Raw genomic sequence first — 18,221 nt, 5'->3', positions numbered from 1 at the left:
AGACCATGTAGCAAACTTGGAAGAAATGTTCCACATTTTAATACAATTCAAGATGAAGTTGAACCCATAAAAATGTGTGTTTGGAGTCGAATCAGAAATATTCCTCGGATTTATGGTAAACCACAGGGGAATCGAAGCCAACCCTACAAAGATCAAGGCTCTGCTAGACATGAAATCTCCCACGAGCATTAAGCAGGTGCAAAGTTTAACAGGAAGGATTGCGGCACTGAATCGGTTTGTGTCAAAATCCTCAGATAGATGCAAGGAATTCTTTAAGGCAATTAAGGGGATGGGAAAAGACTTTGTGTGGAACTCGGATTGTGAGGATGCCTTCTAAAAAATCAAAGAATAATTGGGGAATCCTCCCATGTTGGCCAAGCCCGAGGACGGAGAAACGTTGATTCTTTATTTAGTAGTCTTTGAATATTCGATCAGCGCAGCACTGGTGAAAGAGGAAGAAGGTCGACAGTCCCCAGTGTACTACGTAAGCAAAAGGTTACAAGATGCAGAATCTAGATATACTAGCATGGAGAAATTGGTATATGCCCTTATCCTTGCGGCAAGAAAGTTGAGGCCTTATTTCCAAGCTCGCCGAATAGAAGTCCGCACCGCCTATCCTCTTAGGCATGTTCTACATAAACTAGAGTCATCGGGAAGAATGTTAAAATGGGTGATAGAGCTGGGACAATTTGATTTATAATATTTCCCTCGCACAGCAATCAAGGGACAGGCACTGGCCGATTTCATACTTTAGTTTGACTCTGAGGTAGATGGTAAGGCTATAGTGTTGGCAGAACCTTCCTCACAGGGTGATGCCCCCGCCAAAGTGAGAGAAGAGTTCCCACACCCTTGGTGGATCTTACATGTTGATGGGGCTGTAAATAACAGCGGAGCAGGGGCTGGAATAGTCTTAGTCACCCCGGAAGGGCACCATCTGATGGACGCGATTCACTTCAAGTTCTACGTCACCAACAATGATGCCGAATATAAAGCATTAATCAACAGCCTGAATATAGCTTTGGAAGTGGGAGTTTTGAACCTGATCGCTCGAAGTGACTCAAAATTAGTAGTAAATCAAGTCAACGTAGGTTTCCAAGCTCGAGGACTTTGAATAGAGCTATATATGAGATGTGTGCGGTGTCTGCTAGAGAAATTTGGAAGTGTTATACTAGAAGGTGTGCCTCGGGAAGATAATAGTAATGCTGATGCCTTGGCTAAAATGGGATCACAGATGGATAGCATGCTGCTTGGACAAATTCATTTGGGAATCCAAGAAATCCCGAGCATCCCGGAAATAGGGGTGTTTCAGACTCAAGCAACCCCACAAGAGACTTGGATAACTCCAATTCATAATTACTTCGAAAGGGAACCGTGCTAGAAGACAAATCACAAGCTCAGCGCCTCCGCTATCAGGCTGCGAGGTATGTCGAATATGACGGAACGTTGTACAAAAGAGGCTTTAAACAACCACTGTTACGGTGTGTGGACCTGGAAGAAGAAAACTACATCCTTAGGGAGGTGCACAAAGGCATTTGCGGAAATCACTCGGGGGGTGGTTCGTTGGCCTTAAAAGTCCTCAGACAAGGATATTACTGGCCAATAATGAAAGAAGATGCCTTCAAGTTTGTTAGGGTATGCGATTATTGCCAATGATTTGCTAACTATTCCAATGCACCAGCAATGTCCATCACTTCGCTGACTAGTCCTTGGCCTTTCACACTATGGGGAATAGATCTCATTGGAGAATTACCTAAAGCCAAGGGCGGTGTAAAGTATACTGTGGTGGCCGTGGATTATTTCACAAAATGGGCAGAAGCTATGCCAGTAGCCGCGATCACAACAAAGAAAATTAAGGATTTTGTCTTCAACTCCATAGTCTGTAGATTTGGAGTTCCATATAAACTCATCTCAGATAATGGAAAATAATTTGACAGTAAAAAATTAAGAAAGCATTGTGAAGACTTGAACATCAAAAAAGATTTTGATGCAGTTTACCAACCGCAAAGCAATGGCCAAACAGAAGCTATTAACAAAATCATCAAACATAATTTAAAGACCAAGCTGGAAGAAAAAAAAAGGAGATTGGCCGGAAAAAATGCCCATGGTTCTTTGGTCTTATAACACGACTCCTAGATCCACTACAGGAGAATTCCCTTTTTGCTAACTTACGGATATGAGGCTATGATTCCCGTAGTGATAGGAGCTGGGTCTCTGCGGAGGGATTTGTTCAAGGAGGAAGATGCAGAAGTTAATCAGAGGCTCCACTTGGATCTGCTGGATGAGGCTAGGATGAATTCTCAATTAAAGCTCGCGGCATATCAGCAAAGAGTTGCAAGTTACTTTAATAAGAAAGTGAAGTCTGTGCCATATAAGGTGAGAGACCTTGTGTTGCGAAAAGTCATGCCAAATACTAAGATAGCTCAGCACGGGGTGCTTGGCGCTAATTGGGAAGGAGCATACAAGGTCAAAGCTATAATTTGGAAGGGAACTTATTGCTTGGAGGATTTGGATGGCAAACTTATTCCCCGAACATGGAATACAGAACACTTAAGGAAATATTATCAACAGGGTGTGGCCTTGCCCCCCTCATTTCTGCGATTGATTTTTATATAATAGACTAGTAGTAAATAAATTCCTCCCTGCCTAGGGGGTAGTATGCATGACTGCTAACCTTAGCTTTAGCTGAAGGATAAAAAATTCCAAATAATTTCCCCACAAAGCATAGTAGCCATTGGACTGGTGTAATTTCTATACTAGAGTGCATTATCAATAAAAAGAAAAGTTGCTTCAATTGTTGGTTTACTTGGCACTTGCACTTTAAAAAGAACTAGGGCGCACCTTGATTACAAAGTACTTCAATAAAGAAAAACTATAGATCCCCATGATATGGGAACAGTTTCAAAATCTTGCAACAAGACAAATGTCCACTAATGTGCTAAATAACATTCTCTAAATATTAAAGGGTGCGCCCTACTGTAAGGCACGCTAAATGCGGTTGACCTTGGAAAAATTGTGTTCTAAAATTAAGGACGCGCCCTTACGAAAGAACGTAACTCACAACAGAAGTATATAAAGGCTGGAAAAAGAGCTAAAAATAGCAACCTGTGTAACAAGGCTCGCCCAAATGGTTGAGGCGCCTTGACCGACTTCATATACATCCTGGAAGATATAAAATCAAATAAAACCATACGATGTGTCATAATGTGAAATTAAAAAGTAGCAGGAACCGTATTGTCATACAACTTTGCACAACATGAAAAGAGGGCTGACACCTCAAAGTATTTAGGAACGAAATTAGAAACAAGCCAAGGAAAGTAAATCAGGGCGCGCCCTCAACATTGTTAGTTGGGGGAATGGGCTAGAGAGGAATTGTAGGATCAGCCTCAGGCACGTCCTTAGGGGCCTCCTCTGTTGGCGCACCCTCAACATCTTCCTCTAGCCCAAGCTCTATCCTCCTTGCCCTGATCTCCCCATCATGTTCTCTTTTAAACTCCACCATCTCATCCATGGTCTCCTCCCCAAACTTCTCTAAGGTATAGTCAGGATCGTTGACAACAAATCCGACCCTGTAGAAGTGAAATCCACTGTCAAAAGCAGCATCTGCAACCTTCTTCTTCTCATTAGGCCATCCTTCCACTGCTCCTCCAGGTACTCAATCCTCAGGTTGGCACCACCTAACTCAGTGTGAAGAAGAGTAGCCTTTTTATTAGCAATTTCAAGCTGAGAAGTTAGGTTGGCCACCTCACCTTTGAGGAAGGAGATTTCAGAATCCTTAGCTTTGATGTCCTTAGCATTAAAATCCTTGTCTTTTAAGGTATTCTGCATGATATTGTTATAACCTTGTAGCCTCTCATGGTGCGCCCTCTCTTCTAAGAACTTGTCCACCATCTAGCTGAAGTGGATGACCAGTTGGCAAGATGCCTTGACTGAAGCCCTGGTGGCATCCCCTAGACTCACAGCTTGCCATTGCTCCACTTCTTCATCAGTTACATGAAGGGAGCCTAATAGGTCAAGAGAATCAGAGCAGCAGAAGACCCTGAAGGCGCGCCCTCTATCCTTAGTTTCTTGGACGCACCTTGTTGGTCAGTAAGATCAATAACTGGTCTTTTCAGGATAGGAGTAGGCTGAGGGACATGAGTTGGAATATGTACAGAGGTTTGGGCCTTGGGAGCATCCTTCTTGGGAGGTTTAGATTTGGGTTTCTCCGAAGGGCGTGCTCCAAAGGATCTAGGAATCTTAGGAGGAGCCATATCTGCATAGAAACATATAAAAAGGATTAGTAGGTGTAAGTAAATATTTTGGGCGTGCCCACGTGAGACTAAAAATGTTAGATATGATATGTTAACGATAGTGCATGAAAGATGGATGCAAATGCAAAAAGATTATATAACACAAATAAAAGACATGAAAAGAAAAGCAACTGGGAAAACTAAGTAGGACACGCCCTGGTAATAAGACGCGCCCTCCTATGAGAAGGCTATATTCAAACCTAAGGGAGGTTCATTCTGGGTAGCGCTGTCTTCATGCTCCTCCTCATCCTCTTCCTCACCGGTATCAACTTCCACCACACGGGTAAGGGGAGCACCTTTCCTAAATTCTTTATAACTACATTTGGTCCCCACACGGTCAGACAAAATACCAACTCGCATTAAGTTGGATTCAGTTACAAGTGTCTTCAGGTTCCACTTGGCCACAATAACTCTGAGAAGGGCCTTTACCCTCTCTTTGGGCATGCCCTCGAGATCCCGTACAATTGGTTTGTCTGATAAAAGAAGATATGAGAAAGTAAGAAATATGTGTACAAATAAAATTGAAATGTAAAAAGGAAGGAGAGGGCGCGCCCTGACTTGGATCTGTGTTAAATCGGATCCTGACCTTGGGGACATCGTACAGGTAAAATAAATTATTTTTCCATCCTTTCTCATGGCTAACTTTTCCTGATGAAAAGCCCTTTCTGTTATGCTGCTTGTCTACAACCAAGTAGAAGTAGCCATGATCAGACCTCCTGAGGCTAAATAAATGGCTCACCTCTTCCATAGTAGGTATGGGGAAACCAAGGTCCATGTACATGACGAATAAGGCTAAAATAAGTTTATAGCTATTGGTGGATAATTGCAGAGGGGCCAAGTCATAAAGCTCAATCACATCCCTCAGATAGGGGTAAAGAGGCGCACCCACACCCAGGGAAACCAGCTTAACACTAGTCACCATCCTGGAAATCCTGAAATTTCTGCTATAATTGAAGAGGTGAGGGCGCATCATGCTCAGAGGGCGCGCCCAAATGCCTTCCATATCATAATACTCCATCAACCAGCCTAACTGCTCGTCCGAGCAATTGGAAGAAAGTCCCACACAAAATAATTTCCCTTGTTCCTTTCTGAAACGTTTCTTCACAGCCTCCTTACAAACTTCATACTTGCTCCAGTCAAAATCCAGCTCACTATCAGATACTTCCCAGTGCACGAAAGGAATGGGAAAAAGGAGAGGAGAATTAGAAAACTGATAGGAGTCTTCATCAAAGAAGTTGGATTCATCATTGAGTTCAGGAGATTCATCTCCAGACGTACCCTCTGAATGAAGTGGAGTGGGCATGCCCTCTCTTGGAGATGGACTTGGAGAAATCACCCTATAAGAGATTTTGGATGGGCCAGCCCCAACATTCACTCCAATCTTTGTGCTCCTATACCTATCAGCATTGAGGGACTCCAACCAGTCATCGTCATCAAGCTCAGTTGCAGTAGGTGCAGGAGATCTCTCCTTCTGGACTAGTTTTTGTTTCCCATGCCTACAAAACAAGAGGACATTGTCCATGGAAGAACCATTCGAAGAATCAGCCATCAGGGTACCTTTTTTGGAATCTTGAACAAGGCGCGCCACCTAATTCAGAAATTCAGGAGTGTGGTGGGCGTTTGGAGGCTGAGGTTCGAAGTAGGTGTTTGGGGGTGAATAAATTCCCAACTTGGTAAGGAAATCCTTGAATGGATGAAAAGGAGAGGATGCGCCCTCATTTTCCAGCTGTCAAGAAAATCAAGAAAGGTTGAGGGCGCGTCTAGTTCAGAAAGTAAAAGAAGAAAAAAATAAAAGCAATGAAAGGCATGCATTGGAAAGATAGCATGCCCCAATTAAAAGGATGGGTTTAACAGTTATCCTATTGAAACACAAAACATGCCTTATCATAAGAAGGTGTGCCCTGTTTAAGAATAAGGCGCATCCTAGGATCCATCTCTGATTAAAAACTGACATCATTGTTGGGAGAGGTATACGAGGGCGCGCCCTAAGTTGGTGATAAGCTCTAAAAGTGGACATGGTTATGTATAGACTATAAGTAACGGTTTTCTGGGCATAATAATGCTAACGATTGAAATTCACAAAACACAAATTTGAAATTAATTATCCTATAATTTAGGATCTAGATGGGCAAATACAAATATATACACCTATATATACACATATTCATACAAGAACAATATGCTTCAAGAAATGGAAGATGAACAGTCTTGTAGCATGCATAATGATTTAATGGATGAAACTCAGAAATGCAAAATATCAGGTGTACCTTCGTGATCGGAAAAGAAGATGGACTAAATAAACTGAAGAAACGATGGAGGATTAGGTCAGATTTCGAGCAAAATACACTCCCACCGGTGTGGTAATTTTTTGAAGAAAAGTAAAGTAGAGAGAAAGAGTAAAAGTAAAAAGTAAAAAAGAAATGATGTGATTGGTATTTATAGCTCAAAATGGCAACTGTCAAATCAATCACGTCGATCACGATTCCCTAAAAATAAGGGGAACCGTTTCCAAACCGTTTGAAATTTCAGGACGCGCCCTCAGGAAGGTGCACCTTATTTGGCTATCATAGTAGCATTGAATTTTAAGGAAAAGTTGGAAGGCAAGCCCTGTTCAGGGCGCGCCTTGACAAAAGCATTGGTGAATATATTTATACAAATTTTGATAAAGATGAGTAAAAATTCCAATCCCATTTTGAATGACATATGAAATTTGGGGGGTAGTTGTTATGCCTAAAAATTGGTAAAAACTATATTCAGATTAAAGATAAGAAAATAGTCAAAATTAAGATATAAATGCCTGAAATCAGGGAGAAGACAAAGAAGGTTTCCATCTCTGTAAAGGGAAAGGTGTGCCCTATTGATAGGGGAGGCGTGTCCAATTAATATGAAACTAAAGATAAGTGGAAGCCGAAGGCGCGCCCTCAGCATTGTGGGGAGGCGCGCCCAATTACTAAATAAAGGGTGAGGAATTCCCTGATTGAATCCTTTCCTATGGTGAGCCTTAGGGCGCGCCCTAAATGAGTAGAAAAACCCTGGGAAGATTTCAACATGATTACTTGGCCGGGTTCTTTGGAAGATTCAAGGAAGATGAAGATTATTATGATTAACCTATTTGATGCAAGTACTCTATTGAAGAACTCCTTCCTGTAGCATATCTACAGGAAAGGCGGTGTCCATGGTTAGAGACCTCCAGGGGTATGCCTGGATAGAAGGCCTCCTCCTATAGTCAATGAGTGTCCTCATTTGGGATTTAGGGTAAATTCTGGTGTGTGCTTTGGGAGCTCTGTCTCTGTAGTCAACGGGTGTTCTCGTTGGGAGACTTTGGAGTATCCTGCACTTTGAACCCAACAGCTTGGGATCACTTGTCCTGTAATCTGGTAAGGGCTCCTTATCGGGGGACAAGGATGCGTTCAACATTTGTGGTGAACCACGGCTATACCTGCGTCCATGGTCTAGAGAAACAGATGGTAGCGGAGGGTTATCCTTGGCCAGGGAGATGCCTTATCCGTGAAGTCTTGAAGCCGCGGACGAGCCTTGGGCCTTTATGGTTGGGCCTTGGGACAAGAAATCTAAGCCTGTTCGGTTTCTTGTTCCCCAAGAACTACGTGGGCTTGATTCCCTATAAATAGGGATACGTAGGCAAATTGTGAGAGGTCAGAAGTGAGAGCGCAAAGGAGCCACCACTAACCCTAAGCAATCTTAGCCACCAATAATCATCACCACCACACACTATTTATATTTCCCGATGAACACTGTTCATCGGATCCACCGGTTACTGTTCACGTTTCTGATAAAGAACTACCGTCATAGATCTTGTTTCCGGCTACGAACCTCAGACTGTGTTGTTACCAGATTCCTCCGTCAACAAGTATAAACCCTAATAGTCGAACTTTACTATCCAGGAATCGTTTGATGAAATTAAACATATAAATCGATTAGAAATCATCATCTAAATCTATTCCAATCATCAAATCATTAAAATAGCCCTAGAATAAAAAGCCCTAATTTAGGCATGAACCCAAAAATTTGAAATTGAAAATCTATGAATTAAAACATGAAATTGATGCTGCAAACCGAAAGAACAGATCAAGAGCTTCATTTTGAGTACTTACATGACTGTAATTGATGCCGGATATCGATCAAAATCAATGGTTGATTGCCTGACCCGAATTATAATCCCTAACCCGATTGTAAAGAATTTTTGTGATTTTCTGAATTTCTTATAATTTAATTATAAATAATTAATAAAAATTAGGCTATTTATAGTAGGTAAAATAATACTCCTAATTAAAATCAAGGCCCTATTTATACATCTAATAAAATTAATTGGCCCTTAATTAATAATTTTTGAGTAATAATTTTAAATTTTTAAATATTAAATATATACAATATATATGCCGAAAATTCTTAAAAATTTTGAATAATACAAAAATACAAAGAAATGGTATAATTGAAAGTCCCATAATTTTATAAAAATAAAAATATGATTTTTGTGGGGTCTTTGACACCCGAATGGGCCCGAAAAAATCATTTTTCACGAAATAAGAAAATTCCTAAAATAACTGGATGTTCAGAATAATGATATGGTACAAGCCATACTAGGCAAAATAAGGCCAATTATTTTATTTGAAATATCAGCTATTAAAACAAAGTTCGGGTCGTATAACTTTTGATACGAAAGCTTTTAACACAAAATAAAATACCTGATAAATACCCGGATAATATCCTGACCTTCCAGAACACATATAGCACATAATAACTAGGTTTTTTATGACTAAATACACTTAATGACATAATAAAACACATAATTTCACCTTTATTATGATATAATATAATCGTAATTTCCCATTCGTTATATTGGATCTCCCAGGGTCGATCTCGCTGATCTATTTTCCCTTATAGATCTAGACGACCCAACACCGTCGTTTCAGTGGAGATCATGAACACTCTTATCACTTGAAAGTTCAAGATGCCTACCATAAAATTATATGATGGGACGGGTGACCCGATAAATCATGTAAGAACCTTTTCCAATGCCTTATTGATGCAGCCTGTGAACGATATGATTAAGTGTCTGAAATTCTCTCAAACCCTAGGGGCATGCCCCAAAGATGGTACAACCGTACATCAACCCCCAAATTAGACATTATCATTCAGAGATCTAAGTGAGGATTTTATTAAGCAATTTATCAGTGGAAGGGTGCATGAAAAACCCTAGTTGTGGATTAAGCTTCTTCTACTTTGATGTACTTTTCGGCTCTTTCAGAAACTTTGATGCATGAAGTTTTGGAGGAAAGTTTCTGTTTGGAGATCAAGCTTCTTGAATAAGAACTTCTTTCCGCCACAACTTGATCGCTAAGTGCTAGAGTACGGGGATTCAGATGAGGAGAGGGGCGTGGAGCATCCGGGATTCCCAACAAAAGCTCGTCCTCTTTCATGAAATTAGATGAATGGCATCGATCCAAATCAGGAATTTTCAACTCATTTAAATTCAAAGAGGATTCTTGATCACCATCCTCGAGAGGTCTTTATCCAGGATCACTATCAGAGATAGATTGTATAGGATAATATGAACTTATACTCTCCATCAGAGTCCTGATTATACTCTAAGATTCACAAGAACAGGGATGATACAACAAGCAAAAAGATTTCAACTTTGAAAAGGAAAATAAGAGAAAAATAGAAATCAACTTATAGATACGGTGGAGAAAGGATACAATGAATGAAGATTTCGGGCACCCTGTAGTCCTTTTGTTAAGCGGGGGAGAATTCGAACAGCCGTTGCTCCAATCAACATATCTGAAAAACAAAAAGAAAAATAACTTATATACATTTAAAAAACGTAGAATGACATGTGCAGAAACATAATTAAATAAATATAACATGTATTTTTTACACTTTTCTTTTTCTGCTCAGTTATTTTGGTGCTCCTAACCATTTTTCTGGAATCAAATCGATCCAAATATAAAGATTTTGGAGAACTTAAAGGGGGGACAAATGTTGAACCAAGAACTTAGAGTAGGACCCAAAAGGCCCAGTTGTGATAAATATAATAGATATTTAGAAGAAGGCCCAACAAACCCACTTGTAATATAATGAGCTCCTTTTAAGTCTTCTATAAATATTGAGCTAAAACTCACTTGTAAAGGGTTAAAATTTTTAATAGAGAAAAGAAGTTCTCGTTTATTATTCGAATATTTCCCTAATTATTCGGATCATTATAAATGAAAAGAACCGAATTTTCATTAAATAGGATATATAATTAACTCGTTTATTCCCAACAAAAAAACAAATTAGCTCATCTGTTAAGTAAATGAAAAAACAAAATGTTTAAAAAAAGAATTTTGTACAAAAGTTGGAGCTAACCCGATTAACTGAGTTTGATATCACGGCCTTAAAGTTCGACCCCTTCTAAGTCCGACCGTGCCGCCGTCTAACGTTTGTCGCCCACCAAACGAAAACTAGACCATCCTTACCCTCAAGTATCGCCTTAACACTTATGCAGCGGATATAAGAGAAATATAATATTAGAGACACACTTACTAATAAAGACCCTTTCTTTATTAGTAACCCAATATTACAAAGGTTGGATCCTTTTGATTCACACTAGCCCCTTATTAATATTACAAAGTTTAGCGCTCACCCTTTCTAGACAAGCCCTATTGCTTCCCACTCGAATACTCTCACTTTACTCTCAGTTCTCACAATTCTTTTATTTCCCACTATCCCTCTCCAAATGAGGGGTCTCACCTATTTATAGGCCCCTCCATAACTTGGAGAGAATTCTAAAACAAATATATCTCACATGCTTCTAGATTATTCAACTAAATATTTATATATGATTATTCTAGAACCTACCTATCTAGAATACACATAAGTACACATAGCAAATTCCTAGAAAACTCACAAGTCTTGAAAGTTCCACAAGGTTCCACCAAGCTTCCCCATGTTTCGTCATCTTCTAGATTCTTTAAGAATTCATGAGTGTTTTCTAAATACTTCTACAATATTCCGCTATATTCTAGAATCATCCGGACTATTTCGGTCTTCTCTATAATCTCCCGAGCTTAAAGAGGTTGAATTTTGTCCTTGCGTGCCATTGAGCTCACAATTACAGCTTTACTCCCGACTCCCGAGAAGCCACGGAAAAAGAAAGATAGCACGAGAGAGAGGAGGATTGTGTTGACTTTTGAGAGTAATTGATTTTACTAGTACTAGCATATAACCCGTGCGATGCACGGACTGATTATAACATAATATTATTATTTATATAATAACTTTTGTAAAAATAAAATAATTATAAAAGATAACTATATATAATATAATAATTATGTATTATTGAAATTAATGATACATATATTTTTTTTATTATACTTTTGACGGATTCAAATTTGGATATTTAAAATATTATGTTTTAGAGTATTGTTCATATTGAATATACCGATTCTAATATATTTATTTTAAAACTTAATAATACCATCACATATCAATACTATATTTTAAAATCGAAACATATTAAAAATGTGACATAGCTACTCATATTTTAATACTTACACCATAATTGTTTTAGTGTATAACTAAAATTTTAGTGTACAAACCCTAAATTCAAATTTTCTTTTTACTATGAAAACATTCATTTTAATTTATATGTGTTTGTTAAACATAAGGAATCCTATTTCAGCATAATGACTCATATTTCATGTTGGCATATGTAAAACCGTAAGAGCTTGCAAGTTTTGTGTTCTTTTTCAGTTTCATGTATTTTTAATTTAATTTTCAAATTTGGCATTTGTGTTCATCTCATATGTATTAACTATTAAGAATTAATTGATTATGGGATTATTTGGTATTCGACTCGGAGAGAATTATAATTTGAATTAATTTTAAAAGAGTCAAAGATACATGTTTTTTCTTATTTCTAATATTAATATTTTTTTGAAAGTCGTGTTAACTATATTTTAGAAAGGTATTAACCAAACAACCAATCATAACATATTACGCTTAAAATAGCCTATCACGCTTAAAGTAAAATATAACATGTGTGATGCATGGTTTAATTTTAATATTTATTATCATATTATTATTATAATATTATTATATTTACTTTTTGTTATAAAAGGTAAATTATGAAATAAAATATATAAGTTTTTGAAATTTATGATATTAGTTTTAATATAAATTATTTAATCTTATTTTTTTCAAATTTATTTATTAAATTTGCGATTCAAATATGTTTTTGATATAAAATGGAGAAGGTTTTTAGTAGCAGTCCTGACAACAGCCCTGTGTGTGGGAACTTTGGGAACTACTGGATGTATATCTTATTTATATGATATTTTTTAAATTAATTATATATAATTTTAGTACGCGCAAGATGAACGAAAAGTGTGTGTTTTTATTGAGAGGAAGGGCAAATATTGAATCATCGTACTCTATAGTGTGAAAGTTTATTTTTATTTTTTAATGAAAAATGATAAGCATTTGGTTGTTTTTTATTATTGCGTTAGACTGTTTTTGGGAAAGTGTCAAGCAATCAACCAAACAAAACTATGTTTTGCTTATAACAGTATAATATAGATAGATAGATTAATATTATTTTTTAAAAAAAATATATTTTTTAATTTTTTTCTTTATTTATTAATTATATTGTTATATTATAATTTTAATTACTAGAACTAATTTTGATAGTGTTTGGTTTCCTATAAAAGATGTAACAAATAAGTTGAGTGCAATTAGATATTAGGTTGGATAAGAATTCATAGAATTTGTAGTTATATTAGATACTTAATTTATTTATTTTAATAAATTATATTTGATTAAACTTTATTTTGGAAGGTGTTAACATACTCATAACCTATTACACTTAAAATAGCATATTACACTTAAAATAACATATAAAATGTGCAATGCATGTTTGAATTTTAATATTCATTATCATATTATTATTATTATCATATTTAGTTTTTATTATAAAAGGTAAATTATGAAATAAAATAAATAAGTTTTTGAAATTTATGATATTAGTTTTAATATAAATTATTTAATCTTATTTTTTTCAAATTTATTTATTAATTTTGCGTTTCAAATATGATTTTGATATAAAATGGAGAAGGTTTTTAGTAGCAGTCCACTGACATCGGCCTTGTATGGGGGAACTTTGGGAACTAATGGATGTAGAACTTATTTATATGACATTTTTTACATTTGATTATATATAGTTTTAGTACACGCAAGATGAACGAAAAGTCTTTTTGTTTAGAGGGAGAGGCAAATATTGAGTCATCGTACTCAATATCGTAGAATTTTATCTTTATTTTTTAATGAAAAATCATAAACGTTTGGCTGTTTTTTTATTATTGTGTGAGGCTGTTTGTTTGGAAAGTATCAACCAATCAACGAAATAAAATTATGTTTTGCGTATAACAGTATAGTATATTTAGATAGATTGATATTATTTTTTTTAAAATATTACATCAAATTTTTTTTTCTTGATTTATTAATTATATTGTTATATTATAATTTTAATTACTAAAAATAATTTTGAAAGTGTTTGGTTTCCTAAAAAGTTACAAAGAAGTTAAGTGCAATTAGATATTAAGTTGGATAAAAATTCATAGAATTTGTAGTTATATTAGATATTTGATTTTTTTAATAAAATTATAATTGATTAAGCTGGAGAGTGTTAGGATATTTTTTAGTAAGGTGTTAACCAAACGAACCAAACAAACTCGTTTGGATTATATTAGTTTATCGCTTTTGGTATATAATTCTGCTTTTACCTTTTAATCAAGTTCTTATGTCTATGCTTTGTCCTCCTAATCTAACATGATTTACGGGTACTTTAGGCATTTGATTTGGTGTTTCTGCTGAGTTGTGCAAATGTTAATTGAAAGGACATCTTCGATTAATTATTTTTTTTGGTATTTGCATAATTTAACATAAAATTTAAAACACGTATATCCTCTTCAAATATGCATGAATTTAATTGACATAATCAAAAGTGAAAATTCATATCTAGCAAAATATTTTTAAAAATGTTTTTCAAACTTTATTTATATTTTAAATATAAATATAAGAGATATTCCAATTTGCTGAAAATCAAAATATATATTTCTAAAGGAATATACTCCAAAGCAATCAAATCGTAAAAGAACTATCGGAAATATGATCTTTCTTAGGCTCTCTTACAATATTAATAAGGCAACAAGTTTGAAAAAAGAATATCAGAATTTGGTATTCTTTAGAAGGCTCGTGCTAAATTTATTTCAAAAACATATATTTTTAAAAGGGATAAAATATATATATCTTTCACTCCTTATACATTTATAAATCCAAAGATATATTTTTACACTTTTATAAATTAATATTTGTTAAAGGAATATTAATATCTCATTTTATCCCCCTCCTCATATTTTTCCAAGTCATTTTCTCTCGTATCTCAAATATATTATTTATCAGAGAAAATACTTTTAAATACTTAAAAATATTTTCCACACTCTCAAAATATTTTATATTTAAGGAAATATATTCTAAGTATTTATTCTATCACAAACTAAGCCAACAAAGTCTATCTGCTTTCATAAAAGATCGTTCATATTTTATTTGGAACCGAACCCTAATTTAATTGTTTTAAATCCAAATAAAATACTTCCACTTGCTAGAAAATCTTGAAACTTAATATTTGTTACTTAAATGGTATTTTCTACGCATAGTTAAAGTTTCGTAAGTTTTGAAAAATTTTATCCGAGTGTGATTTTTCTAGGTGTTGACCAAGACTTTGACCGAGCATTTGACCAAGCTAACTTTGACTAAAATTGACCAAAACTTGCAGATCATCATTTTATGATATTTAGGTAATTATCATATTTTTGGTTATATTTATTAAAGGGTTTTAAAAGTAGTTATATTTAATGGTGCTAATTACTTAATTACTTAAGTAATTAATGATTAATTGAAAAAGCTAAAAACCATAATTATATAATTAATAGTTGCTGGGATTTTTCTTGTTTGTCCTATATGCAAGTTGCAAACAAACACACCTTATCCTCCATGTCATCAATCCACACCACTCTCTTCATCCACCATTCATTTTAACTCAATCTCAACCACCCCCTTCACCTAATTTCTTCTATAAATAAACCCCCCCTCCCCCGCCATTTTATACACAAGCTAAGAGCTAATTAATTGCTGGAAATTTTGAAGAAGTATTCTCTCTACACACTCTCTAATATCCAAACCCAAATACTTCATCTCAAAAACCTTCTCTCTTACAAATATATATCATATATTCAAGGTTTTTGATCTTCAAGCTTAGTTCCACCAACCAAGCTCTATCGTCCCAAGCAAAGCTCATCTATACCACTTTCTTGCTTCCCGAAGGGCTGCCAAAATCCGGCCGAACCTCCGGCGAACTTTTCCGTTCATCTCTTAAAAGTGGTAAACCTCTTAGCTTTCATCCGAGTCTTAACCGACCACTCTTAATATTCATATAAGAAGCTTAGTAACACTTTCTCTTCATCTCTACAAGCTCTTATATAGAATAACTTAAAGAAAAACAAATCCGTACAAGGATTATTTTCTACAAATTATACACTTCTAAGCACGAAGTGATAATCTAATACAACGCTTGGTTTGTATTCCTAACTAGCACCTTTAGTGTTTCGTGGGAATTAAATTAGAAAGCTAGCATTTTATTCTTTAAACTTAAACGCACTTATTTTGGCCATATATTGATATATTTGTTATAATTGTTTAACAAGACTTAAGAGACTTCCCTTACTAACACCTTTAGTGTTTCGTGTGAAAAACTTAAGGGTTATATTATATATCTATATATACATATTTATTATATTTATTTAAAAGATTTAAGTGAATTACCTTACCAAACACCTCTAGTGTTTCGTGGGAAGATCTTAAAGCTTTTAAGTAAATATAAGTATATATATAATCGTATAAGAATTAAGCGATTTCTCTTACTAGCATCTTCAGTATTTCATGGGAAAAACTTAAAGCTTATATTGTATTATATATATACGCATATAAATTGTGCAAATATAATTTAAACTCTGCTCTTATATATTGTGATATATTGTGTTTAAATTGCGCACCTTTTATTCTCTCAGCCAAATATTTTATAAGTGCAAATAGTTAAAGAATAAGTGTAACTTTCTCGATTTATAAAAGTCTACACACGACTATATTAAACGAGAAATTATTTTATCAAAGATCCGAAAGCTATAACGCTTCACTAAGGACTTGATATATTTATTACTTCGGAAATAAGATTATTATTCAAAACGAAGTAAAACCAAATATACTTTAACATTCACTTAATCTAAAGAAAAGTATATAATAATATTCTTTTAAAATATTTGTTCGTCATCCGGTCTAGTTAAGTGTATTACTAGTCCAAACTCTTTTTTTCTATAACGGGTATTGTTTCGTAGATATTATCTTCTTCGTTTTGCAGTGTGGTGAAATATAGTGAGGTGATTCTCGTTCTAAAACCCAAGTCCTAGACGTAATAACAGGGAGTTAGTAGTCTTTGCACCGTGAGGAAGAGGAAATATCCAAGACCAACTACTGAGATCCAAGACCGGCAAAAGTTTAGAAGGACAAAGACTACACCAAGGGTTCTACATCAACTTTGAAGAAATAACAGGGTGTTATTGTCTAAGATAGGTTGTGTAGGTTTGTACATTTATTTTGAGGTGGTAACCCGGAGTTACGCACCAAAACACATATTTGTGAGGTTGTAAAGGCTTCTCCGCCTACGTAAGGAGCAAGGTTATTTTAAGGGAAAAACTCGGGTCCTAGAGAGGAGCTCGGGGACTGGACGTAGGGGTGAGCGAATCTATTAGAGTTTGCGCCATCGCGAAACAGGATAAATCTCTCGTGTGGTATTTTCTTCCTTATATTTTATTTCCGCATATATAATCTGCATCGGTAAAATATTTAAAATGGGATGAATATTTTTAAAACTCCATAATAATTTTTAAATTGGTAATTAAGCTATTCAACCCCCTTCTAGCTTAAAATAGCCCTTTTACGATACCTAACAATTGGTATCAGAGCAGTGCTTTTTAACGTGTTTGTTAAGTGATTTGCAGATTTACAGGTACAACAAAAAGTGATCTGAAATGGCGTATCTAAATACCATTGGTTGTGGTGAAGGTCTATCTAGCACTCGCCCTCCTTTACTTGACGACACCAACTTTGCAACATGGAAAACAAGGTTTCGCATCTATGCTAGATCTCAAGGAGTCAGAGTTTGGATGGCCATAGAAGATGGAGTCGTTATTCCTACCAAAACGGTTGATGACATCATCATCCAAAAGAAGGTTAGTGAATATAACACAATTGAGGAAGAAAGAATGAATATAGTTGCTAAGGCAGAAATGGTACTCACAAGTGCACTTGCTGAAAAAGAATATAAAAGAGTAAATAATTGCAAGTCAGCACAAGAAATATGGGATAAACTAGTGGTGACCTATGAAGGAACCACTAATATAAAAGATTCTCGAATGGACACTTTGATCCAAGAATACGAGAACTTTAAACTCCAAGAAGGAGAAAATATCATCGACATGAAACTAGATTCACTCGTATTGTCGATGAACTATCTCAACTCGGAAAGAGTTATACACAAAATGAAAAGAACCGAAGAGTTCTTAAATCATTACCTCCAAGTTGGAAGGTTAAAGTAACCACAATCAAAGAGATGCACAATCTCAATGATTACAAAATAGATAATCTATTTGGAAATCTTCGTGCATACGAAGAAGATAATTTACAAGAAAAAGTCATTCCAAAAATGGAAGACAAAAAGAAAAATATGGCTTTAAAATATATACTAATAGATGAAGAAGAAAACAATGATGAATTAAACGAAGAAATCCAAAATCTAGATAAAAGCGAAATTGCTTTACTTAC

General features: G+C 35.4%; 1 protein-coding gene across 1 annotated transcript; it reads left to right on the top strand.

Moving 5' to 3' along the window:
* The first annotated feature begins 2,181 nt into the window (after positions 1-2,181).
* LOC141702620 (uncharacterized) lies at positions 2,182-2,613 on the top strand. The gene has a single exon (XM_074506272.1). The coding sequence runs from the start codon at positions 2,182-2,184 to the stop codon at positions 2,611-2,613; it is 432 nt and encodes a 143-aa protein (XP_074362373.1).
* Positions 2,614-18,221: the final 15,608 nt, after the last annotated feature.

Source organism: Apium graveolens, chromosome 2, assembly GCF_009905375.1.
Source record: "Apium graveolens cultivar Ventura chromosome 2, ASM990537v1, whole genome shotgun sequence".
Taxonomy (NCBI): domain Eukaryota; kingdom Viridiplantae; phylum Streptophyta; class Magnoliopsida; order Apiales; family Apiaceae; genus Apium; species Apium graveolens.
Note: the sequence above shows the minus strand (reverse complement) of the source record. Positions and strands in the feature narration are given on the sequence as shown.